Genomic DNA, 26,721 nt, shown 5'->3' with positions numbered 1-26,721 from the left:
ACCTACTGACCACCCCCTTCTAACCCACCCCAGGTACCATTGGCTTCCTGGCCACAAGGGCCCAGTGCTGGCTCATGGTCACCCTGCTGTCCCCAGGACCCCCAGGTCCCTTTCCCCTACACTGCTCTCTAATAGATCATTCCCCAACTTACACTAGAAGTCCCCAGGTTACCACATTCTGCTGAAACACCAGCACTGCTCCCGGGTCCCCAGCAGGCGCCTCTCACTGCAGGAACCAAAGCCTTGCCTGAGAATTTCTTCCCCAAAAAACCTCTTTGCTCATAGGACCAGCAGGCAGGTGCTGTGTGAGAGCACCATCTGGTGACACATCCCGCTGCTGGCACGGCTCTCCCGTATTCTGAATCGCACCTTGCGCCCAAGTGCAGGGCCACCCATCAGTTCCCGCGTGGATCTGGTCCCTCAGATGCCAAAATACACATTTATAAAGCGAAGGCACACGCTACGCGTTCCCTAGGGACCCATTTCCAACTGGTGTATGCACACACAGAGCACAACGCGTGAGGAGCATCACTCGGCTACGGCCGCAACGTTCACAAGTGACAGAGCAAACAAGTCACTCTCTTGTCATTTCTCCAGGGCTTCCCGTGGGTGCGGGAAACGGCCCCACAGACCATTCCGGGGTCTGTCGGGCTCTGGGAACACCCAGGGGCTGCACACGCACCCAGAACTGTCACCTCCAAGGCTGCGACAACCTCTGGGGTGACAGCAGCACAGCCCCCCCCCCCCCCCCAGAAAAACCTTAAAATACCTGTATTTCATGTAGTAGGTGCCAAAAAAATGGTTTAACGAAAAAGTGTAGAGTGGCGAAATCGCAGCATCTCCGGCCTAAACTCAGAGTTGAGCTTAGACTTGGGTATCTTCTGCCGTGGAACCGGATGGTGCTCACACCTCAGCGCTGCAGGGAGAACGTCGATACTTGCGGTCTAGAAGTACCTTGGAAAAGCGCTGCCAGGAGTGAACCGAGTTAGAACATCCAGACGCGTGCCGGGGGGTCTGACCGCGTTAGAACAGTCAGACGCGTGCCGGGGGGTCTGACCGCGTCAGAACAGTCAGACGCGTGCCGGGGGGTCTGACCGCGTCAGAACAGTCAGACGCGTGCCGTGGGGTCTGACCGCGTTAGAACAGTCAGACGCGTGCCGTGGGGTCTGACCGCGTTAGAACAGTCAGACGCGTGCCAGGGGGTCTGGCAGCAGCACACGGAGCCCCAACCTGCAGCTTTGTAGCATGGTCCTTGTCACCCACGACACCACCAGCTCGTCCTGAGCGCTGGGATCCGGCACTGAAGAGTCGAGGCCTGAAGGTGCAGAACCTGCGGTGCTTAAGCGCCATAAAAACAGTAACCCCGAGTGAAGAGAAGTCACAAAAATCTTATTTTCATTATGATTTTAATGGTATTCCTTTGCAAAATGAAGCTGAGAAACTAGAAATGCACAAACAGGCAATACACAGAGGCATTAAATGATCCGTTACTCCTGGTGTCCTGCTCATGCGCCTCGTCCTATGGGCCGAGCGTTGGCTCTTTGTCAATCTGGTGAGTTTAAGGAGAATTACTTTTCCTTTCACATACAAACTGGTAAAATGCAAATTTCAACTGGCACTGTGTGAATATCTGAGACATTAACAAACCCCCTCAGTTTGCGTTCTCAGCGTAACATGTGCGTAATCTAAAGAACTGAGCTTCAAGTTCCAAACACCTTTAGTCCCCTTATTTATTGCGAGGGGTACGGTCACAATGTAAATACACTTTGTTCTTATAAAAAGAAATCAAATCTTAAGTGATTTGCGTAACAATTTCTAAGAGCATCTCTCAATTTGATACACTGTGCTGAAATATTTCTCTTTACCATTCGGGTAAAGATCCATCACAGGAGTGGCTGAGAACTCCAAAACCCTGATTTACCACAGTATCCACACCAAACCTTATGGCAAAGTAATTCCTGTCAACTCGACCTCATCCAAGGAGGTGGGGATGCAGAGATGCTGCCCCGGCACGGGGGGACGGGGAAACTCTTCTGCTTTCATATTCAACCAGAAACCGCTCGAGGCCAAATCCTGCGCAAGCGCTTCATTCGATGCACGGACAAGCAACCCAACCTCAGATTGATTCCAACCTTTCTCACATTTCGCTCCTAAGCTGCTGCTGAAGAAAGTTCTGAGTAGTACTCCAATAAAAATAAGACAGAACCTCAAAATGAACGCAACGTTAGAAATGGCATATATTACAAATCTTTTCTTGATAGGAACAATTAATAAGAATACATCATTAGCTTAAAAACAGTTCAGCAAATGTTGCTGACCTGCGAGAAATCTCGAGTCACTATTTACAAATAAGACAAAGTGAATACAGGAAATTTTACACATTTGGTAGTTAATAGGTTATTGTTTGCCGAGTGGTCTATTAGAAACTGATATTTAGGAAGACTGGAAAAACACCCAATCAGTTATTAGCTCTTCAGTCTATAATTTAAGTACAGAAAATGAGACAATACTGGGGAGAACATTCTGCCTCGTTTGGGGGATCAGGGACAGGTGACAACGCTGGGATTAAACGCTGAATTAAAATGTTCTGTGTACAGGATTCGTAACGAATACACCCGCTCCTACTGCAAAGGGGTTGTTGCAACCAGTTCGGTCTGTCAAGAACTCACACTCCTGCACTTGCCAATTCAGAACAGTTTAATGGTTTTTTTTCTTCCTTTTGCTATACAGAAAACGTAGTAAAGAAAGTCAAATTTAGGTAATCGGCTCAACACAGATCAGTTGTTCACAATACCGCTTAAATGAGATGAGAAAAGCAACGACCAACACGCACTGAAGTTCACGCAAAGAGGGGATTTGGGGAGCGCTGCTCAGTCTGCGCTGCAGTCCAGGTGCAGGAGCATCTTACCAACCAGGCTCAGCTCTACATGGAACATCTCGGATCAAACGTGCTGCTCTTCAACATTCACCCGGCTCTGCCTGTGAGAGCGGGATGAGCGTGTCCCCTCCAGCAGGAACAGAATATAGCGAATAATCGAGGAGGAAAAAAGAAACGAAAAGAAAAAAAAAAACACGCCAAAAATTTACAATACAGCTTTTTCCCCTTCTGCTGAGAATGCTTTTCTGTACAAGTGTTTTTTGTCATCTAATACTGTTTAAAAAGCTATCAGCTTCTTCAAGGTGGCCACCGTAGGCATTATAATATTCCAGGAACACTTAAATAACAGTTTTTACAATAAACTTTAGGTCCATATCATTAGATTACTTTATATGCACTGGTCTCTCATCTGATTTTAGGCGTTTCCTACGTGGTTGTATAAAATCTTCATCGGAGTCCTCAGTTATTTCACCATCATCCTCTTCCTGCTCAAATTCAGGCAAAGGCTGGAAGGTCCTGTCTGGGTAGATCTCTGTAAGTTTATCTTCAAAGTACAATGCAACTGCCTTCCCTGCCTGCGCTACTTCTGAATCGGCCTGCGGACAGAAGAAGAGGAACATTCACCCTTGGAAATGCACATCCCTTCACCAAGTGTGCATGGTCTGAAACGCTTACCTTCAAATTAATCTCTTGTGTTTCTGCATAAACTTGAACAACTTTCATCATCTAAAAAGGATACCAGAGTCAAAAAAAAACGGAATTATAATCCTTTCTAAAGTTATGAGATTGCATAGGATTGGATGACTAACGTCAGCCGTAACGGAACAGTTTGCTATGGACCACACCTCTTTACTGCTCAAACTTAGTGGAAGCGGCTTTAAAACACGTAAATAAACCTTCAACAAAACACACAACTTTTGTACAAATAAGTGCCTGTCATTTTAAAGACTGTGCTCTACTCGTGGCCGCTTTTCCTCATCATAAACTTCAGTCGCCTGGACAAGTCTCACTTTAGAGAGAGAAATGCTCCACGAGAGCACTTGTTTGGGGGTCTTACCCCACTGCGAATTGAATTTCTTTTAAAGCAGATGGCTCAGAGGCACCACACGTGATGACGTGATGAGAGGTCAAGGTGACTCATCCTTTGCCATGAGCCAGCATTTCAAACAGTGACACAAGCCTGAAACACTTCAAGAAAACAACAAGAAAACAACCCATCCATCAGCCCTCGCTCCCTCGGTTTACTCTGTCCCTAAGAGCTGCGGCGTGTTCTCCTCTACAGCAGACGCTTCATTAATTCCCTCGATTGAGAAGCTCACATAATTGCGACTTCTTCCACAGTGCTCATTAACCTCCACCTAACACAGAGACACGAGGGAGTCAGGGGTGTCCAAGTCCCAAATGCTTGGGAGCATTTACAGCATTACATCATTAACCTTGATTTTTCACTAGTGTGCTTGGGAAAGAGCCGAGATGTTAATTGTAGGTTTGTGTCCTCCCTTTAGTCCTTCAGAGGGCCAGAAAGGCAGCGCCAGCGCTGCGAAACTCAGGTTACATCTCACAGGAAAATATTGGCCGTTTTCTGCATTTCTAAGGTCAGGAAAAAGCCCTTCGCCCCAGGGCTTTGTGTCATTCGTGCTTTAGGGCAGCCCAGAAATAAGGATGTTCTCTTAGCTCCTATAACACCACAACTTTTCTTGATATTCGGACTATTTTTTCCATTGCTCCACCTAGTAACACCACTTGGGTGAAAATATTCCATTATCAGACAGGTTCATTGCAAAATAAGCAAACTTGCCGCATTCGTCAAATATATGACTTCACACGAAAGTTCTCTATTGAAAACTGGGTTTTGTGAGAGCCCAGTTACCCATGTGCTGAAGCACTAAGCTTAATACCAGTTGTAACAAACACGTTCTTCTGGGCTCAGCTGCATGAGGTACTAGAACCAGTGGAATATTCTTCAGAAAGGCACCTTCCCCAGTAGAGGAAGTTTCCTCAGTAGAATTCCACCACGTTTCATGAGTAGAACAACAATTATTTGTATAGCTGGAGACAGTTTTAAGGACTGTTTGTCATTATTACCACACTTCCTAAGCACTTCTGCAATCTACTCGATGTGCGGTAACAGGGTCACCCTGCTCCTCGGTCACATCCACGCCAGCCAATGCACTTCAGAACTTCCCTCTGTTAAAGCCTGAAACTAGAATCTAAAGCTAAAACTGACAGAGAGTTCTGTAATTGCATTTGGTTTGGTTTGTTTTTAAGTGTCTGATTCAGCATCTGCTCCATAAGCAGAAGTTACAACTGGAAGCAGAGCCTTGAAATGGAGAAGCTGCATGACCATGTTGAAATAAATACGGATAGGAAGTTAACGTACTTCATTAAACCTTTCACAGTTCTTGAAGATCAACCGGACATCTGCCACAAAATCCTCAGGAGTCTGGTAGTGTTGGGAATGCTTCTTTTGCAGTTTCTTTTTCACCGTAGATAAATCCATTGGCTTCTTTATAATTTTATAGTAGTTTGGTATCTGTAAAACACAGCGATTTATCACTACAATGACTACACAGTTCACAGAAGCAGGTGGATTTCTTCACTTATTAAAGTATCAACCAGTTAATCTCGTCAGACACTGTATGCACGTTCAGCAAGTGAGAATAATTTCTTTTCCTCTAACTGCTTGAGAGGTTCTTTCCAGCCCTCAGAGTCTACCACAGCACAGCGATGCTGTTCGTTAGAAAACACAAGAGTCACAGCAGTTTCTCTCCTCCTTTCATTTAAAAGATCATCCCCAAACCATTTTGAATTTCATGGGTATCCTGAGACATTCTCCTCCAACTCAACAACTGCCAGGAGGAAGAATTTGTAACTGTCTGGGTTTGAGATGGGAGTGGAGCCTCCGCACAGAGAAACTACAGACCCAGCTCCTGGCCCTCTCGGAACCACAAAATCCCGGATGACAGCCAGAACTTTGAGACTGGCCAAGGGCACACGCGTCAAGTAAACACAGTCAGTTCCTCCCCAAACTCAACTTTAGACTCCGAGAGACGTCCATGCCAAAAATACATCACAGATTATTTTTCAGGAGACTCACCGAGGCTGGGACTGGCTCCTGGAATTCAATGCTCAGCTCGTGGCAATACAGGTAAAGCAGGAGACGTTCGCATTTCTTACAAAGAAACAAACAGCTTCACATTAGTAACTTAAATTTAACCTCAGTCCAGAAGTTCATATCTATTTTAAAAAGGTTTGTATTTCTCATGTGGAGAGCTTTAAACTAGACTGGAAGGGGGATGGGGTGGTAGCTGGGCTTGCATCAGTGGGGCAGCACTCTGGAGTTGATGAAGGCTGGGAGGCCTCCCACACCCCTGGGGTGAAATCGGGGTGCTCAGCTCGCTCTCTGAAATGCCTGCACAGCAATGTGTGCAGCACCGGGAATAAGCAGGAGGAGTTAGAAACCTGTGTTAGGGCAGGAGATGATGACCTGGTGGCAATTACGGAGACACGGTGGGACAGCACACATGGCTGGAATGTGGTCATGGATGGCTGTGTCCTTGTCAGGAAAGACAGGCCAGCCAGGAGCGGTGGTGGAGCTGCGCTCTATGTGAGAGAGCGACTGTAATGTATTGTCCAGGCACGGATGAGGAGCGAGTATTATTCAATATATTCATCAACGATTTGGACGAGGGAATAGAGTGACTGTCAGCAAGTTTGCTGATGACACCAAGCTGGGAGGAGTGGCTGACACTGGAAGCTGTGCTGCCATCAGAGACCTGGACAGGCTGGAGAGCTGGGCGGGGAAACATTTAATGAAATATAACAAGGGCAAGTGTAGAGACTTGAATGTGGGCAGGAACAACCGCAGGTTCCAGTGTAAGTTGGGGAATGACCTATGAGGGCAGCGTAGGGGAAAGGGACCTGGGGGTCCTGGTGGACAGCAGGGTGACCATGAGCCAGCACTGGGCCCCTTCTTCCTAAACAAAAGCCCAGGGCTAACGTTCAACATGAAGATGGATGCTAACATACGATCATTTTTTTTTTTTTTTAAAAAGACAAACTAGCATCGCTTTTGTCCAATCTTAACTCCATCTAACAGGAAAGGACTGAGTTGCAGACTTCTGTTCTTTTTCCCACAAGTAAAAGTTAAACTATTTGAAACCAGAGCGTTTTTCTTTCCTTGTGATTCCTTTGGAGGAATCTGATTGATAATACCCTGAGACTTTATACACAGGCTGATTGATAAACCTAAAAATAATTCCCCCCAACAGGGTCATCCCGCGTTCCGCAGAACGCAGCTCAGCACTCGCAGCACCGACTTCCCACGCCAAACTTACATCCCTATTTTTATGGAGGTTGTATCAATGTGAAATGCAAAGAACTCCCAATTAAGAATGCTGCAGAGATTCATGCATGTTAAAGGATGCATTTCAATACAGAATATGTGTTTACATGCCAGCTTTAGCTACTACATGATTACAGTCCCAATGCAATGGGGCCCTCCCACAGTCACCAACGTCTGGATACGTGGCCACAGCAAGAAAAATGTTATTTTACTTGGTTTGGGTGGTGGTGGTTTGTTTTTTCACAAGGCAAAACTGCATTTAATTTGCTGCAGCCACAGGAAAAGTATCTCCAAGAAACCGTGGGGGACAGCAATGTGAGAAAGCACAAGCGTCTGCGAAACGGACTCTTGCAGATTTGAGACATACCCTTTGGTCCACGGGACTCAGGCCTTGCGCTGTCTTCCCTTTCTTGCTGTGCTGTGAATTGTCACAGTCATATTCTACTTCTGGTTTGCTGAGATCTCTGCAGAATGTACATATCCACTCTCCACTAAACAGAAATAAACACAATTATTCCAGATATCCAGCGACAAAGTCTCAGCAGTGATGACTACAAAGATTTTTGGATTCGCTCTGACAGATTCACACTGTACTGTAGTGAAGACTTGGATATCCAAAAATAATGAATAAACCTTAATGCTCAAGATAATCTGCCAGTCAAGGCCATTTTTCCTGCCCTCATATTCCTCTCCCAAGTGTGTTCTAACACTTTACACCACCTTTCTCACTGTGGCTCTAAAACGAACTTTACACAACAGAATCACACTTTTTGAGTGTAACTGGTCCATGTTTATCACTCTCAACAATTCAGGCAGGCCTTTGGAATGTCAGATGATAAATCATCCAGAACCAGCTGATGTTGAGGAAGAAACACCAGTTTTGGTACTACGTTCAAATCTACCATGAGAATGAGCCCACAGAGCTGTGCTCAGGAACCACGACACGGTTTCTGGTACCTTGGAAAGCTGAGGAGCGTCGGTACATGGCAGGTCAGGTGAAAAACCTTCGGGCACTTTTCACAGCACAAGAGGTCCCCGCCGTTCTGGCACACGGCACACCAGTCCTCATTGGGATCATCGTCTTTGTTATTGCCTTCTCCTCCAATTCTGGCCGAGCGGTGCATTAGACTGCGCACGGGGGATTTCCCATTTACAAAGTTATGTCCGGACTGTTTGCAACTTTCACTTAAATCTGCTGGTTCTGTTTTTACGTGATTTTCGAGGCTTCCTAACGCTTCTAATTCACTTTCCAGATGCAAGTTAGTGGACAGCGGTGGTGTCAAGCTGCTCTCGGGACTGCTAAGCTGAAATGAAAGTGGCACAAGAAAATCAGAGTTAATTCCACAAGGGCATCTTTCTTCATATGTTGGAAATCAAAAGCCATCCATCACTTAAAGGTACTACACTCATTTCCCAAAACAAGTGGGAAATCATTACGAAGACCTGAGTTGCATATAGTATTGAAAACTACTTTTCCACAAGTCTAGCCTTTCAAGAACAGACTCATTTCCACTGATATACAACATGATAAACAAACTTCCAAGCCAAACATACTGATAAATTGTTAAAAATAGACCATCACTGTCACTAGGATCAATCCTCCAATCCATCACCCCGCTCCCAGTATATAATCCCATTAAATCAAGCATAGCTGGCAAACGCTTCAGAAAATTCACTTGCATAAATATTTTGTTTATGCTCTGCCATAAGAACTTGAGACTGATTGGAAGATTTCTCAAGGTAATTCCATGCGTATGAATGTTCAGGAACTACTAACAATGGGTGACTTACAGCTTTCATTAGTTAGGGATTAAAAGCAGCAAATACAGTACACCGCTGGGGGTATTTCATTTTAACACTTAAAGATATAATTTATATGGCAGACTACCCTGAGTCTGGCAGAACACTGTATTAAAAGTCCTCAACATGGACCAAACTGAGATTAAGTTCTGTTTCCTATTAGACTGCTTTCAAAATGGCTTTATTATTTCCAAATTCTTTCACATGCTGCTCAGAAAACTGTACCACACTGCTGCACAAACTAACTTTACCATGCAAGCGCTCCTTCTGCCATCCTCTGTTTTCTCCTGTTTCACTGCTCCTGAGAAACTGCAAATCTCCTCCTCTGTGCCGGGCTCCTGCTTCACCTTCACTTGGTCAGACTTGAAGTTAACGCTGCTTTTCTCAGCAGTTCTGCCTGAGGAGCCACAGCTGGAAGATACCAGGACATAAATAAGAGTAATCAGAGCTAAGAAGTTTGACTGTTTGCTGAATGCACATTAGAATGTTTACAAGACAGCAGAGAATCATAGTGAAGGAAAAAAACAAACCAACCACACAAACAAACCAACCCCCAACTCTTCATGTAAGAATTCTTCCAGCACTGGGTCACGGTTGTACCACAACCCTCCTGACCCAGTGCCAATTCACTTTTTAATTGTTCACATCTGATTTTTCAGCGCGGCGGTGTTAACGTTCCACACTCACCTCCCTCTGCTGCCCGTGCTGGAGGTGCTGGGCGGCCTCACGGGAGTGTGGGAGTTGGATAAACCTGCAAAGAAGCAGCGTCGATGTTGACTTGGTACAAAATTTACATTCTGCTGTAAAATAAATGACTGGTGTTAAGTAACACCAGAAGTGCTGCTAGAATATCCTGATTTAATACTTCACAGCATCTTACAATAACCTTGCAGAGAGAAGACTACGAGAAAAACATATCGAATTACTGAAATCAGCTTCTTAATAACAGCAGTGGATATTTTCAATGTTCAAATAACTTGAGATTAGGTATTGGTGACTTAATTTTTCACATGCATAATGAAAGCTCATCATCAATTATAATAGCTACACTTAGAATGATCTTGCTCAAATGGCCGTTGGGTGTAAGTATTTCTAAGACTAAGCTATTCTATAAACTTCCCAAACCTCGGAATGGTCTAGGCCAGTCACCAGCAATATCTGAACTGTGTCCTGTGATACACGAGAAAGAAAAGAAGGGTTGTGGTAACACAGGACAAGAATACAGTTCATACATGTATCCAGAACGCTGCATCCACGTGCTGGCAGTTGGTAACTATACAGGTACTGTAGAAGGGTAAAACTTAAGTTTCCAAAAGAATTTATTTCTGAGCAAAATACATTTTAAACTAATAAAACATCCCTTCCCCTTTGGCAGGAAATAATAGGTGATTATTTCCACCTTAAATACCAGAAACACCCGTCACATTTACCTGATGAGCCTGGAGACAGAGCTGAGGGTCCCGGGGAGGGATTCATGGTACTGGTGGGTTGTGGGGGTAGGTGGCTGCCGGTGATGTATCTACTCAGAAGGTTATCTAAGCTACTTGAACCAGCATCTTCAAGCTAAGAAGCAAAAAACAAAAGTCAGAATCAGAGAAGCCTGATTAAAGTTTTTTTGGAGCACCTACAAAGAAGTTCTTACAGCCACACTACAGGGTACAGAGGAAATATGAGGAGAGAGAACAGCAGGGCAGCGGGACACCTGCTCTCTGTACCGCCTGCATTTGATACTGACGTTTAGGAACATCACAGAGAGAAAAATCACCACTCGGGGCATTCGACATACATAACTATTCAACTGCTCTAGTGATACCTTCCTGTACGATTGTCTTGTGGAAGAATGGAGTGAACACAGTTCTTTGGATTAATTAATCTATCCATTTTACTATAGGACAGTCTACTGATTAGTCTAACGGCTAACGCAGGTCGAGCAGGTCAGCCCCATACAGCGAAAACAGCTGCATGCCCAAGTCAAGGGCTGAAGATTTTAATTCTCCAACTTGATATGATAAATAACAACACTATTCCACAGACAAGTAGCGATATCCAAATAAAGACAGACACAGAAGGAAAGCAGATCAGCGCTTCACCCACAGCCCGATCTGCTCCACTGACCTGGATGGGTGGGATGTCCGGCAGGGAAGGTAAATTCTCTGGGTTTGTTACAGAAGGAATGAGTTCGATCGCAGAAACAGACGGACTCGTTGGGCCGCGGTTTGCACTCGCCATCGTTGCTGTGGTAGGACTAGTTGGATTAATAGTGGTGTTGTGCACAGAAACAACTGGAAAAGGCCCCGCGTGGCCAGGGTTAGAATGCTGCAGGGAAAGAGAAGAGACCGTGAGCGCATTACGGACAAATCAGCCAGCCAGAGCACGTCAAACAGGCTTTGTGAGAGTCCTCAACAAAACAGGGGCGGGGGAGAACATATAAACTCGCATTTCTGTCACCATAACCTGATAGCGCTGAATGCAAAGCAACTACTAGATATTTAAATACGTAGCACATCTTCCACCACATTATTTTCATATATAGTTATGCTGCCTTAAAGCAATTACTTCCTCCAAAGACATCTTTAGAGTCCATAAGTCTGTCTACAAACTTTTTTAAAATAAATAGAAGAGTAACTGTTTCAGGTATTATAAAGTCACTTCTGGTTTTCCAGTCCTGCTAACATTCATTGTCAAGAACTTTAATTCCTGATAGTATACAGAGCTCTGCATCATGCTTCAGGTTGGAATTTAAAAGCACTTTAGAATTTGGTTTCATTAAAAACCTTCAGCTACACCACTCTGAACGTCACTATTCCTGACTATTCTCTAAGGAACCCAAAGCTGAATGTCACTGACAAGTGAAAAAGGAAACAGTTTGTCTCCCAGAACTAAAGCACAATACAAACATCAGAACTCATTTCCATTCTTAAGGTTTGAATTTTCTTACGTTCAGCAAAAAGTGTCACAGCGCAGTATGCAACATGGAAAAGCACATAAATGTGTGTAGCTGTGAGTTACAAGCGCTACAGATCAACACATTTACAGCTGGAGGTACCGTCTATTGTCATGAGAGTTTGGCACAATGGCACAAATGAAGCGTGTACACAGGATATACTTGTCTTTGAAGGTGAGGTTGCATCATGGAGTATTGTGGTCCATTGTGGCGTGGTATTCCTGGAATACGAGCAGCATTCTGAGCCATTCTCATCTGATGTGCTTGGAAAGCCCCACAGTTCATGTTACCCCTCTGCATGGTCTGCATGCTGATCAACCTGGGAGGCTGCAAGGGTTTTTGGTTTTTAACATTTTTGGTTTTAACATGGGAAAAAAAGCCAATTTCTTTCCACAGCAGTAGGTTTACCAGTTACACAACATCAAGAAAAGCCAATAGCTGTCACATTTAAAGCAAAATTCCAAAATATTTTCACTTTCATAAACTGCTTTGTAAGTTTATATTCGATAGGGTAATTTTAGGTCTCAGCGTTACGGTAAAAGGTGAAATAAGACGACAAGATCCTTACCTGCTGCTGTAAGACCTGTGGGCTGCTCTGCCGGGGAACGGACGCCGCCGGCTGCCCCATCCTCATCTGCTGCAGCTGCTGGTGCTTCTGCGCATACACCTGCTGCTGCATGTGCTGCAGCCGCAGCTGCGCCAGGTTGATCTGGCCCGGAGCTTTGCTGACGTGGTTGGTGGCTGGAGGAGTTTGTCCAACCACGACGTTAGGAGTGTAACTAGGAGTTGGTTTGTTTTCAATGACAAGGTTACCTACACCAAACAAAAAAAGAACTAGTAAACACTTAAATCTCCATTTCATATCAACAGTCCTAATTATGCTTGTTCATGCAATTTGCAATACATTAAGACATCAAGTATTACTCCATATGCAGCTACATATGGAGTTCAGATTAAAAAAACCCTGATCCTACTGCCAAAAAAGCTTATTCCAGAAACTGAAGCATCCGCTTAGCACTAGTGGGTTATACTATAACCATCAGAACCACTCTAAGAGGGGGGAAAAAGGGCCATTCCTAGAATCATTCCCATTGGAAACCAAACCGTGGAGAAAGCTTCGCTAATTAAAAGAACAGAGCAGATTAGAAGGGTAATCAGGACCGGAGGGGTTATGTCAAGAGAGTTTTGGTCTTCTGCATTAAGAAATGTGCTGCAATCTAACTCACATTAGATAAACATGTCCAAGTCAAACTAGTTTTTCAAGTAACACAGAATAAACAAACACCTTTTTCTCACCTAAATTGACGACGTTCTTTGCCCAGAACGTGGGGTCACAATGGAAGCGTATTGCCCCATTGGCAGCTGGGACGGGATCACAACGCGCCTTTAAAATGTGCCGTAACTGGAATGTTATCTAATGGAAAGCAAAAACAAGCCTTGATAACAACAAAATAAAGAATAAGAACATTAAGAAGTATGTGTTTGTCCAGCAAGTTTAGACGGCTGGGTCACCAACAGGCAACAGCAAGTTTGGTAAGTACTCAATTCACCAGGAAAATCAGCCACCATACAATTAATTTCTTACTCAACCCAGAGGATTACAGAGAAGTCCTGTTCAACAATAACACTACTTCTGCAATGACTCAAGGGAAACACTGAGCTGCTTTTACAGAGCTTGACCCCATTCCTTCTATGATAAAACTGTTAAGTCCTTAATTTACAAATGAGAAGTGGTATATAAGTTGGGAAATTTATCCCATTATTAAAGAAGGGTTTTTTGTTTTTTTTTTTTAATGAAGCATGAACAACTCATTGTCTCTTCCTTGGGTATAATCTAGTGAGGCTACACAATACGTTGGACTAAACACTCTGTGTACTGTACAGACAAATTAAGAGTGTGTGTCCTTACCAGCCGCTTACTGTAGAGCAAAGCGGTGCTGCTGCCACTGGCAATAGCCCAATTAGTAAAGTTCATCACATGCTTCACTTGTCGTGAAAGACCAGTGATGTCATTCTGTTGTTGTATTAACTTCATCTGTCTCTCCTTTGTCACATTCTACAAAAAAGAAAAAGCTTTATTACAACGGGAGCTTCAGATTCATGAGCAAAATGTAGAGCGCTATCACTTCTCAGGCCAAAAAGAAATGTCACAAGCAAAACAGCTTATACTAACGCTCATATTCAGAGCAGGTAGGACCATCGAGTTAGCATTCTCTATTTCTCTTAACTGTACCTCAAGGTGCTGCAAGAGAGATTTTCCCTTTTTATTGATTTCATTGATGAGGGTGAATATAGCCACTTTGATTTCCTGTTCTACTCGTTTGTTAGTTTCATTTACTTCTTTTATCCTAAAAAAGAGAGAGAAATGTATTGTCAGGCAGTCACTTGATACTCTGCTGCCAAATACCCAACACCACAGGCACCTTCCCATGCTTGAAGGGTGAAGAAGCAAAGAACAACTGGTTTCTCTCTACAGCCAACACTTCTGTCACCTGGAGCTGAACTTCGCAGACACCATAAGACAGGTTTGCCTTCCCTTTTTTATCCCTTTTTTCCTCCCTCCCCCCATAAGTGTAATAAATGGGTCACATCTTTGGTTCTACTCAAACTTGCCATAAAGAATCATTTTGGACATGTGTTTCTGGTAACAACTTCCTACACATGGACAGTGTTGTAAGGAACAAAACGTCCCAAAAAGTAATTCAATCCAATGCAACTAAAGATATGGAATCAACTAAAATGTATTATTCTAGTGCCACCATTCCTCTTACTGAGATTCATGAAAAAGACAATACAATAGTAACATTTAAACACTGTGGGGTACTTACCTGTTCTGAACTTGGGCAGCTGCAAAATTTACATAATTCTTCTTCTCCAGAAGTTTGGCCAATAGGTTCTCAATCGCACCCTTCTGGTTCTGAAAAGCTTCTTCCAGAAACTGGTACCTTTTCAACAGGCAAAAGAAGATCCCAGTTACCAAGGAGCAACGTGCCAAAACTAGGGGTTTCCAGTTTAGATGCAGAGCTATAACATTTTGAAAAAATTACGACAAAATGCACAGGGCAAAAAAAAAAATAAATCACAGAATGGACTGGGTTGGAAAAGACCTCAGAGATCATCCAGTCCAACCCTTCCTTCACACCCAGGAAAGCACAAGAGCGTTCTGCACATCATCCTTTGTGTCCTGGGCTTACGGTACAGGGCACCGAAGCTTTTGCAAATGGATACAGTGAGGAAAGAAAACGAACAAACAACCAAAAAACACCACTTACGTTATTTAAAGAAAGTTGTGACACGATAGTGCTGGAACTAGAATTAAAACCCTGGGGTTTGCTCCCAGCTGGTGTAAATTCCCTTCTGTACCCATTCACCTTTAAAGTCAGCAAGCACCACACGCCACAGGCTCCACTCACAGAATCACAGAATGGACTGGGTTGGAAAAGACCTCCGAGATCATCCAGTCCAACCCTTAGTCCAACTCCAGTCCATTGACTAGATCGCGGCACTAAGTGCCATGTCCAATCTCAGTTTAAAAACCTCCATGGCCGGTGAGTCCAGCACCTCCCTGGGCAGCCATTCCAATCCTGACCACTCTCTCTGCACAGAATTGCTTTCTAATCGCCAGCCTCAATTTCCCCTGGCACAGTTGAAGCCCATGGCCCCTTGTCCTATTGCTGATGCCTGGGAGAAGAGCCCAATCCCCCCCTGGCTAGAACTGCCCTTCAGGTAGTTCTAGAGAGTGCTGAGCTCACCTCTAAGCCTCCTCTTCTCCAGACTAAACAAGCCCAGCTCCCTCAGCCTCTCCCCATAGGGCTTGTGCTCAAGTCCCTTCCCCAGTCTTGTTGCTCTTCTCTGGACCCTCCAGCACTTCAATCTCTTTCCTGACCTGAGGGGCCCAGAACTGCACACAATACTCCAGGTGTGGCCTCCCCAATGCAGAGTACAAGGGAAGGATCACTGCCCTTGGCCTGCTGAGCACGCTATTTTTGATAGAGGAGAGCAGCTTGGCGAGCTCTCCTGCCAGCTCCCCCATCACCCCAGGATGGATCCCGGCTGGTCCCATAGACTTGTGAGGATCCAGATGGCTCAGTAAGTCACCAGCTATTTCCTCCTGGAATACAAGGGGGCTATTTGGCTTCCTGTCTCTGTCAACCACCTCCAGAAGCCAGTTGTCCTGAGGGCCGCCTGTCTTACCGGTAAAAACTGAGGCAAAGTAGGTATTAAGTACCTCAGCTTTCTCCTCATCTTTGTTAACTATATTTCCCTCCAGGTCCAACAGAGAATGGAGGTTTTCCTTGCTCCTCCTTTGCTTCCTTACAGCACCAGGTGTTCAGGGATGTAGCAATTTCTATTCAAATCCTGAACACAGGGACAGAGCAAGTAAATACCAGGCGAATTAACACCTTAATCGCATCAAATCGCCTCAGACCACATTTGGAATCGGCTCTTAAGATACTCAACAAAGCTCAACCGACTGATCACTTAAAAAGTTTTCAGCATCCACACAGGTTCTCCTTGGCAAGGGATCGTTTCAGTCCGACAAAGAGTAAATACAACAGTGTTCAATGACACAACTGCTTTAAATCAATGCCTTTTCACCCTGAGAAAGCGCAGCACGGGAATTAAGGGATGGTAACGTTGGTACCTGTGTTCTTTGTGCTCCAGTAACTGACAGTCTCTGCACGTCAGCCTGTCACAGGTTTCACAGAAAAGCTTGAGCTGCTCTTGTTTGTGGACAGGACAGAAAACAGGACGTTGACCAGATGCTCCCACAGCCTCTGTTTTTAAAAACAAATCAGTTTTGCATTTTAAAACACAATCTAGACAATCTGAAGAGCAAAACCACAACTTCCTAGCTACGTAACAACCAAGAATTCGGACAAAGACACCTACAAACCTCTTCTCACCCTAAAGTTACCGTGAATTCATTCTCACTGAAATATTTACAGTGCCAGTGGTTTACAGCTGTTCCTTTCTTGTACCCAAAGAGGAAGAATTCCTCTCCTATCACACACACTCAAAAGACACTGGCACCTGTAAGAATGTAAAACTGTACACAAACACCAGGGTTGTGTACACGTGTTTAAAGATTAAATTACACACAATTTCACCCGACACACTGAAGGATGGACCGAACCTCGCAAACTTTCATACTGTCAAACACCCATAGGTTTTCTACATTATGGCTTCAAAACCTTTATAAACCTCAATAAATCATGCAGCTGGTTGTTACCTAAATGACCCTCCCTCTCTCTTTTCACATGTGCCAAAGAGAAAACGTTAATTACCGTGGGTAGGAAACACTCACCTGAAGACACGTCCTCTTTTTTTCGGATCATATGATCTTTAGTAAATTTTACTCGCTGATGAGCTTCTATGCAAGTCTTGCACAACCATTCCCCACACTCCACACAAAATCCAACAGCGCTGGCATTGTCTTCACAGCTCGTACACACCTGCAAAGGGAAACCGTCGGTTACCATCGTTTTCCTGGAAAGAATTAACACGTGCAGAAATGAAACAGCGTGCAGGAAAGCGCCGTACCTGCTCTGACTTCTCATCGGAGCTGCTGGGGGCTTCCGAGGTATCCTTCACAAAGTAGTTATCGACCAGGTCGATCTGCCGGCACTCCTGGCGGCATATCGGGCATCGGATCACCCCCACTGCAACACAAAGGGTCCCGGGGGGAGAGGAATAACATGAAAACCCATTGGAATCACAAGATGACACGAGCGAACTCAAAATCCTCAGGGCACTCATATCTCTTGGGGAAATGAACAAATTCCACAGTTGATGCTACCCTTAGAACATGTAACAGGGTTCCCAAAAAACCCACTGCAACGACAACAAAACACCAACAAAAACCACCCGCATGGCTCTTCAGCACAGGATGCCTCCCCTAGGGTGAAGTTGTGATTATTTATAAGTCGTACTCCGTTTTTCCTACTGATTTCTTCCCCCCCAAAAAAATCCATATTTTTAGCCAAGTCATTTGTTCTCCCCAAGCAAATATAATCTTCCCCCCGCCATGAACCAAACTGACATTTAAAGATGTTCTACAAACAACCTACGTTAAAGGCTTGGAAACTTATTTCCCACTAAGGCAGGGGATAACGCTCTCCTCCCAGAAGCATCATCAAATCTTAAATCCAGTTCCTATATAATTTCATTGCGATTATCATTTTCTAGGAGCAGCTTTCAAAGCCGTTGGGTGTTTTTATACACTGGGACACCTGAAACAACTTTGAAAGGTAAATGTAATTAAAGGATGCTCAAACTCCTTTGTGGATATTCAGTTAGAACAGCAGGACTTATTTCAGGGAGATTAATTACATTAGTAGTAAATTAGCATTAATTTTTCTCAAGTGCTGAAATTAAGGGTGGCTTCAGAGCACAGAAGGTTCACTGCAGAGCAACAACCACCCAACTGAAAACTCCCTGGCTCCTCAAACCACCACCTGTACTCGTAACCGGAGCGGAACGCAGAATTCCTTGGGTGAAGAGTTTTGGCACAGCACAGAGAGGCAAACAGCACCAATTTTACTACACAACACCTGTTGAACCATTATTATACAACCGCTACAAGTCGCATCTTCCTTACTTTGCACATTAGACGGTCTTATTTGTCCAAGACTTTATTAAGAACACTAATGAGAGTAGAATGGATGTAATCCTTTTAACTGCTTATGGTTTGGATAAAGCGCGCTGAACTAGACCAGGGACACCACAGGAGACTGAAGGGAATTGAGAAAGAGCAACTTTGTTTTCATAAAAACAGAAACACCGCTAAAAAATCTACAACGTAACCCAGCAGCAAATCACAGTGGAACATTCCCAATAGAAAAGGGTTTTAAACCACCACTGCCAACACCTAAAGCCAAAACAGAAGTATTTTTCTGAATAGTAACTCTCTGAACTATGAGAACACCTTGTATATATTTATGTTTAATGTTTCCAAGCGTAACAACCTTTCTCTGACATCTACTTGCACGCATCTCAGGCCATTTTTTCAACAGGTTAATATAACTACAAAAGGCTTTATCTTGAACTAGTTTTAACAGGAAATTCATTCAAACCTGCTTCGAATTCATTTCCCCAGTCTGACATCTTGATCCGGACAACGCTAAAATACTTTTCCAAATTTTAAAAGTGCTGGAGAGCTACAGAGATGGAAAGGCTGGATTCTCCTCACTTCCAGTCTTGTAGGATGGAAATGGTCTCTAGAGAAAGTCCACGTCACGTCTTTGGCCACTTACCGACTGCAGCTCCACATCACGGAATCCAGACCCTTCGCACTTTCAACACGAGCTGGAACCGACTGATGTGCCCCGGTACATCTTTGTTCTACCAGCATCTACTACTTTTGCGCAAGAAAAATCCCCGGAATTTTCTGAGTCTTATTCTTTGCTCCCCACCCACAGTTCTGGGATTTCCCTGCTGGAATTTCATCAGGAGTTGGACTCGATGATCCTTGTGTGTCCCTTGCAACTCAGGACATTCCACGATTCTATGAGAGATTTCAGAGACCACGTGTAGAAGGGCAGGGCTTCCCAAGCCTGTTTCCCACTCAAACCCACGTGCTACCATCCTCCTGATCTGCCTTTCTGGTTTGTATTGGCAAACACAAGAGGGAACTGCCCGGATCCTCCAGCACTGTGAAACAAAGGGGAAGTGGGGAGGCAGGAAAGGGGAACGGTTTCCACCCGCCATGGAAACCCACCCTCCTCCTCCAAGCACTGGAACAGCTACAGCAAAATAACCAACTTCTGTAAGAGGCTTCCATGCTAGAGGTTCCACACGTTCACCGAGGATGGTGACACCCACAGGGCGCTGGGACAGCCACACTTCTCTCTATTGGGATAACAGTCTTAAAGGAGAATCGAAGCATCGCGGTGAGGCGGTGAAACCTCCGAACAACCCACCTTCCCAGGAGCAGCGGGTGTATAAAAAGTTGGTTTGTAGTATCTTTAACCATCTGACTTAGAAATAAACGTTTTTCAGAATACTGTGATACAAATACAAGGTATTTTCTTGTAACCTGTTCAACCTGAAGGGAAGAGTTCAGCTGGACAGCCGAAACACCAGGCACTAAGAAATCATCTACCCATCAAACAAAACACGTGTTCCAATGACCTATTAAGTCACCAAAGTGAATATGAGATGATGCTTTTTATGTTAAATAAATGATATAAAAATGTGTGTGTTTTAAATACATAAAACTTCTAATTTTAAAATGAATATAAGCTAGTACAGCACATAACCCAGCAGTGAGAGCCTGCAGTGAAGCGCAGCTTTGGGCACCACTTCCCATCAGCTCGTCCTTCACAAATAAACACCTGCTTATGGCTTAAGGAGAAGCCGAAGAAGTGGAAGTAACACTTCACGGTACCAAAACCCACGGCAACAGAGAAGGAACCTGCGTGACAAAGCGACGTGGAACTTCTCCGTACGTTGAGAATGGCCATTTTGTACCTGATTTGCTGGCAAGCATTTCGTGTGCCATTCAACTCGTTCCATTCGCAATCTGCAGAGATCTGCCCACAGAACTGCATTTTCTGGTTGGTCAATGGCTTGTTCTTAACTGACCTGCTGGGTTAATACTTTGCTCATGCAGATTTATGGATCACACACACCTTTCCCAGTGCACTCTCCTGGACCCCAAATGCACATCTTGCTCACGTCATATAAAAGTTTTTGATGCAGCAATTCAAAGATGAATTATTATTTCACCAAAGCACACAATCAAGCATTCTTAAAAGGTGTATAACAAGAACCGATACTCCAGTCCATATATATTTCATAAGCCACACGTTGTTTTCTTCACACACTTGTATCCTAACACAGCGGGATTCAGATACTCCTGCTAAGTGTTAATAAAATAAACCCAGCTTTCTAAGTTCTGTATCTTTCACTAGCATGTCTAATGCAAAATGTAGAATCTGGAATTTAACAAGAAGAAACACAAGATGAACTGAGTTCTTTGGTTACTGCATTTATGAAATATATTTAACACATCATCTTTTTAAAACCGATGGACTTTCTAAGACCACATCTGAACAGTCTGGATGAAAGAACCACTACCAAGCCAGGTCAATTCCTTTACTGTGTGACATAGGAAAGGCTGGAGCCCTTGCTAAAACCAGAAAGATGTCACCAAACAAGGTGTCTCTGACTATAGGGCCACGTTACGACCTGCAAAACCACTTACCAGGGCCCTAGTTTGGTCTGTAGACCACGGCACGTGAGTCACTCCATTAAAAGCTCCAGAAGCTTTTCAATTCCATCCCTAAACGTATAAAATACAAAAATAAAATTCAACCTGCGATTTCAATATCTGTTCCACGGCACAAAAGCGATGTGTGCGTGGGACGGCCGCGCTCTGCGCCCCGAGCAGCCCGGCGGGCAGGAGCAGAGCGACACGGCGAGCACCGAACACCCATCAGGCGAGACCGACACATCAATAGCAGGTGGCTGTTCCAAGACTCATTTATCAAGGAACAAAGAAAGTTGTAGGCACAAGGAGTCTCGTGCAGACCTTTCCTGCCAAATATGATTTGCCTACAAACCAACCACCTTATTCCATAAATACAAGAGCGTGGGCGAGTGTTCGTTGAGCTCTCCCTGCTCGGCTGCGACCTCCCCTTGCGCTGGGACACCTCTCGAGGTGGCTCCTCTATGCAGAGAGACCTTTTCCCAGCGACACACCTTTGGTAAGTGACCGATAGGGCACATAACCTTGTAGAATAATAACTTTGATTTTGCCTTAGTTACTTGGATTGCATGCTGAACTGATACTAATGCTTCATTAGTCAACAGGAGGGTTTCCTTACGCTTTACATCTCTACGCGAGTTATTCTAACTTGAGGCTAACTCAATTTTCCTCTGTATTCCTCCTCCATAAATAATCATGGCCAAACATGTTGAGCCTTGTCAAACCACTGTTAACTCCGCTAAACTCCATCAAATTGCCTGAACTCTGTCAAATTCTTGTTTTACCTCAATAAGCCTGCTTCTCTCTTCAGAGCAAGGTGCATTTCACGCACCTGCAACAACGTGCGGAGTTGACCGGCATAGCAAGTCCGCTGACAAACAGCACTGCGGGGTTTGAACCGAGTTCACAGGGGCACAGCTCCGGCCCCAGGTGCTCTACACGCCGTAACGCTGCAGCAAGCCCGATTTCACCGAGACTATTATTTTTACGAGTGACCAGTCGAACCCCTTCCCACGGACACGCCTCCACCCCAGAGCCAAAACAGGACGCACAACGCAGTTCACACCGTAACTCCAACAACTCCAAGTTCTGGACAACACGGCGCAAGCTGCTGCGAGCCCGAGGCCACCGGGAGCACCGGGGGTGCGAACGCGACCTCCCCGGGCACCGCGAGCCGAGAAAGGCTACGGGAACCGCAGCCGAACGGAACGGAGAACCGGGCGGGGACAGGCCGCGCTCACCTTGCTGGACGTCGCCGTTGGCGCCGCCGGGCACCGGGACGCTGAGCTGCCGCTCGGGCTCGGGCAGGCAGCGGCGGCAGAAGGAGTGCAGGCACGGCAGCAGCTTGGGCTCGGCCTCCCGCCGGCTCTGCAGGCTCTGCGCGCACACCGCGCAGGTGTCCAGCAGCGACAGGGGCCCCGGCACCGCCGGCGTCAGCGGGGGCACCGGGCTGGGGCCCGGCCCTGGGACGACACCGGGCCCCGCCGCCACCGCCGCCTCGGCCTCGGCCTCCCCGCGCTCCGCGGCCGCCGCGCCGGGGCTTTCCCGCTCCTCGGGCGGCGCGGAGAGCGGCGGGGGGGCAGCGGCGCCGGTGGGGGACGCGGCCGTGGGCTCCAGGCCGGCGCCGCCGCCCGGCCCGGCCTCGGCAGCCCCCTCCCCGCCGCCGCCGCCTCCTTTGTTTTCCGCCATGTTTCCTCCTTTGAACCCGACTCCCCGCTCCGCGCACGCTCCGCGTCACCACGCGCCGTGCGCGCGCCCCGGGCGGGGAGGGGGCGGGGCCGAGGCTCCCGCGCAGGCGCAGCCCCGCGCGGCGCGGCCGAGGCGCGTGATCCCCCGTTACGGGAGCGTCCGGTCGGGGGGCGGGGCCGGGAGCTGTCACCGCACCGCGCCGTGAGGCGCCATTGGGCGGCGGCAGCGGCTTCCCAACCAATCGCCAGAGGGAAACGGCGCCCTTAGGGGCGGAGCGAGCGGGCCGGGATCCCCGTGCGCACCGGAGCGGCCCCGGTGCGGTGTGAACTGCGGGGCCAGCGGAGCGGGAGGAGCTGGGACGGGGGAAAGGCTGTGGCGGTGTGAGCAGTGCAGGGGAAAGGGACCTGGGGGTCCTGGGGACAGCAGGGTGACCATGAGCCAGCACTGGGCCCTTGTGGCCAGGAAGCCAATGGGACCTGGGGTGGGTTAGAAGGGGGTGGTCAGTAGGTCAGAGAGGTTCTCCTGCCCCTCTGCTCTGCCCTGGGGAGACCACACCTGGAATATTGTGTCCAGTTGTGGCCCCTCAGTTCCAGCAGGACAGGGAACTGCTGCAGAGAGTCCAGTGCAGCCACCAAGATGCTGCAGGGAGTGGAGCATCTCCTGTGTGAGGAAAGGCTGAGGGAGCTGGGGCTCTGGAGCTGGACAAGAGGAGACTGAGGGGGAACTCATTCATGTTTACAGATATCTAAAGGGTGAGTGTCAGGAGGATGGAGCCAGGCTCTTCTCGGTGACAGCCAATGATAGGACAAGGGGCAATGGGTGCAAACTGGAACACAGGAGGTTCCACTTAAAGATGAGAAGAAACTTCTTCATGGTGAGGGTGGCAGAGCCTGGAACAGGCTGCCCAGGGGGTTGTGGAGTCTCCTACCTTGGCAGTTTTGAACATGAAGCAGAAGCCACACAGACAGCGAAACAATGTTTATTAAAGTAGGGGGAAATGCTAAAACAGAAAACAGGGTTTTTTCAGAGCTCCTGCTTCAGGTAAGTAAGTGAAAAATTCACAGTACATTTAACTGTGCCCATGATTCATTTGAACAGGACATTTTAAGTCTACTTTACCTCATGCTAGAATTTAAAACAATGAAAATACCCTTTTATGACCTAACACAACTGCAACTAGAGGTGTCTACAAAACCAGCATCTCCAAAGTGTTTTGGTTTTTAACATATGCTGCGGTAAGACAGCAAGGATTAAGTCACTGGAATTCTTGCTGGATATTCTCCTTGTTTGCTTCCCCGTGCTGCTGTTTGATTTGTGAAATTTCATTTTCTAGCTGCACAATAGTTCGTTCAATCTCATAATTTTTACTGACAAGAGAGACCCACCTGGAAGGGAAAAGAAAGAAAGAATCGTTTAAGTGTTAAATAACAGTCCTCTGTTATAAAATCAAAGGCAATGCTTGCTCCAAAGAAGTACAAAGACACCAACTAAAGCACTATTCTTCTCAGTACGTGATAAACTCTCAGTTGATATTAATGGTAACTTGAACAATCAAAGTGGTAAAAAGTAGTTTTTAACCCAGCTAAACTGTAACACACAAAACTTTGTGGCAGATTTAACAGAGAAATTCCAGATACTCACGTAGATTCCATCTCTCGTAGCTTCGCCCCAGCTGTGAGCTGCATGTTCTTTCGTTGCCAGTTCAGATCTTGAATGTTTTTCCTGGGGAGAAAAAGATACATGTGGGTTTTTTTGTCTCCTTTCTTTAAAATTTGTAATATATGCTGCTAATTTCAAAATACACCTGACCCCTAGAAGTATTACCAGAAAGCATTTGTGTAGGCATCCACTTTAAAATGATAGGCCAAGCCTAACATCAGGGAACGTCTCTCTGCAGAGACAACTGCACACTAAACAAAAGTCTATGAGCAGTGAAAACACTCTGACCACGGCAGCAGCGTATCCACAAGCCTCTGCACAGCTTGGAGGGGACAGGCATTCAATTTCCTTCCAAACTGCAGTACAAAAATACTAAAAACGACTCACCTCAACTTCTGAAGCTCTTTCTGGGCTTGTTCTATCATATGAACCAGATGTCTAACAGCAGAATGCAAGAAAAGCGTTAGGAAAACACAGAATTGTTAGACTGGACCCATTTAACCAGAGGCAAGGACACAACACGACACTTCAAGGCAAACAACAGAGAACATGCTGTTGTAACATCTCCCTACTTCATCATCCATCTTCTAATTTTAATTCTAAAATTACCTGTAACCATTTTTTATTGTGGTTTCCCTCATGTAACATTGTCACAGCACCAACAGTTCTTTTTGCTTACTGACATATACGTGAACTAATTGATCCTCTAATTGCTGCCCTTCTCCTAAGCCAAGCAACCCTTTGCCTCCTCTCAAACGCACCTTTATTTAAGGCTAAGCCTTTATCTAAGGCTAAGCCAACCCTTCCCAAAAGTGGATATTAATATTCTCTGCCTGAAATAGTGCTGGTGCTCCCTGCAGCCATACTGTCCACAAGTTTTTTTGGCTTTTGTAACAGCTTCATTAACAATGGCTCCAGGCTGAACAGCATTAGTAGCAAGTCATCTTTACTTCCACTACTGAATTATAATTTTGCAGGCTGTCGTTAGTCCCTTTAGTTATCCTCAATTAAAGCCACAACTCTCAACATTTAACACTGGGATGCATTAAAACACAGGCTGTTTCCTGGCTGCAGAGACGGCTCCTTCTCTTTCAGATCAGCCTCCTTTTCTACCACATATACCTCACTCAAAGCGGCTCAGTTACTCCAGAATACAGTACCCAGGTTCCCATTGGACTTACACAGCAGAACACGAGGGACATACAGAAATTACAGCCAGAACTTAAGTGAGGCTCAGCAAAGCCAAGGCCTTACTCGTTGTACACCTTCCAGGCGTTACAGCCGTGCTGCGACATTAACTCCAGGTTCTCGATGCGGACGGCCTGGTGCTCCAGCTGCGCCATGGAGTTGTTCACGCACTCCTGCCACGCCGTGATGTCGTTCTTCTGGCCGGAGGACGGGGCCGGCAGCTCGTACCTACAACAGCCCGCCTGGCTCAGGAGAAGAGGCACCGGGCACTGGGCACCACTCACCGGCTGCTCGGGCCGCCTCCCTCACCTCTTCATGCTGAGCAGCTCCAGGGGCTGCCGGGCTGCCAGGCGCTCGAACTCGTTCCGCATGATCTCGGTCTGCGGGGAGAGCAGCGGGGAGGCGGCCGTAGAGGGGCGGCCGGGGCCGGGGGGGACAACCGGGGGCGGGAGCCGGCCGGGGTGAGGGGGGAACCGGCCGGGGTGAGGGGGGAACCGGCCGGGGTGAGGGGGGAACCGGCCGGGGTGAGGAGGGAACCGGCCGGGGTGAGGGGGGAACCGGCCGGGGTCGGGGGGGGACCGGCCGCCTCACCTCGAAGGCGCTGTAGTCGTGCGCCGGCAGGTAACTGAGGTAATTCTTCGTCGGCCGGTACCGCCGCGTCTCCTCCTCCACCAGCGCCGCAGCCTAGCGCACACGCGTTGTGAGGCCGGAACGTCGCCCCGGCCTTGCCCGCCGCCTCCCCCGACCCGCACTCACCGCCTCCCGGACCCCCGGCGCCTCGTAGCCCTGGTCGAAATAGGGCAGCGCGTCCACCACCACGTCCCCGGCCACCAGCCCCGGGCCCGCCATGCTGCGCACGGCTATGCGCCTGCGCCGGCCCCTCCGCCAATCAGCGCTTCCGCAGAGCCACCGCGAACCCGCCCCTCCGCCTATCAACGCTGCCGCAGAGCCGCTGCGCGCCCGCCCCTCCGCCAATCAGCGCTGACGCAGAGCCCCTGCGCACCCGC

At 46.7% G+C, this 26,721-nt stretch overlaps 2 protein-coding genes across 3 annotated transcripts; both read right to left on the bottom strand.

Moving 5' to 3' along the window:
• Positions 1-1,401: 1,401 nt before the first annotated feature.
• On the bottom strand, positions 1,402-22,916 carry TRIM33 (tripartite motif containing 33). Of its 2 annotated transcripts, XM_082069368.1 has the most exons (20): positions 22,420-22,916; positions 17,512-17,630; positions 17,276-17,423; positions 16,613-16,745; positions 14,796-14,912; positions 14,201-14,315; positions 13,877-14,023; positions 13,264-13,381; positions 12,536-12,780; positions 12,130-12,294; positions 11,139-11,339; positions 10,454-10,586; positions 9,711-9,774; positions 9,275-9,434; positions 8,181-8,527; positions 7,591-7,714; positions 5,976-6,050; positions 5,259-5,411; positions 3,554-3,604; positions 1,402-3,474 (listed from the first exon to the last, which is right to left on the bottom strand). In XM_082069368.1, the coding sequence occupies exons 1-20, from the start codon at positions 22,865-22,867 to the stop codon at positions 3,262-3,264; spliced, it is 3,276 nt and encodes a 1,091-aa protein (XP_081925494.1). In that variant the 5' UTR covers positions 22,868-22,916; the 3' UTR covers positions 1,402-3,261. The 2 variants fall into 2 exon arrangements, with proteins under 2 accessions (XP_081925494.1, XP_081925495.1); XM_082069369.1 differs by lacking the exon at positions 3,554-3,604.
• Positions 22,917-23,830: 914 nt separating this feature from the next.
• On the bottom strand, positions 23,831-26,626 carry BCAS2 (BCAS2 pre-mRNA processing factor). Its single transcript, XM_082069347.1, has 7 exons — positions 26,471-26,626; positions 26,306-26,398; positions 26,024-26,094; positions 25,781-25,942; positions 24,914-24,964; positions 24,509-24,589; positions 23,831-24,252 (listed from the first exon to the last, which is right to left on the bottom strand). Exons 1-7 carry the CDS (start codon positions 26,561-26,563, stop codon positions 24,123-24,125), a joined length of 681 nt encoding a protein of 226 aa, XP_081925473.1. The 5' UTR covers positions 26,564-26,626; the 3' UTR covers positions 23,831-24,122.
• Between the last annotated feature and the right edge of the window lie 95 nt (positions 26,627-26,721).

The sequence above is a fragment of the Streptopelia decaocto genome (genome assembly GCF_964273445.1).
Source record: "Streptopelia decaocto genome assembly, chromosome: 19".
Classification (NCBI taxonomy): Eukaryota; Metazoa; Chordata; class Aves; order Columbiformes; family Columbidae; genus Streptopelia; species Streptopelia decaocto.
The sequence above is the reverse complement of the archived record's forward strand: the minus strand, read 5'-3'. Positions and strand labels throughout refer to the sequence as shown.

Excerpts from the sequence above, each read along its gene's own strand:
- TRIM33 (XM_082069368.1), bottom strand. The coding sequence starts at position 22,867 with ATGGCGGAAAACAAAGGAGGCGGCGGCGGCGGGGAGGGGGCTGCCGAG. Across the intron at positions 16,746-17,275 it reads AAAAGAGGACGTGTCTTCAG|AGGCTGTGGGAGCATCTGGT; the intron begins GTGAGTGTTTCC and ends TTTTAAAAACAG. Across the intron at positions 12,781-13,263 it reads AAAGAACGTCGTCAATTTAG|GTAACCTTGTCATTGAAAAC; the intron begins GTGAGAAAAAGG and ends TGTTTGGTGTAG.
- BCAS2 (XM_082069347.1), bottom strand. The coding sequence starts at position 26,563 with ATGGCGGGCCCGGGGCTGGTGGCCGGGGACGTGGTGGTGGACGCGCTG. Across the intron at positions 26,399-26,470 it reads CGCCGGGGGTCCGGGAGGCG|GCTGCGGCGCTGGTGGAGGA; the intron begins GTGAGTGCGGGT and ends CGTGTGCGCTAG. Across the intron at positions 24,965-25,780 it reads GCCTGGAAGGTGTACAACGA|ACATCTGGTTCATATGATAG; the intron begins GTAAGGCCTTGG and ends TTCTGCTGTTAG.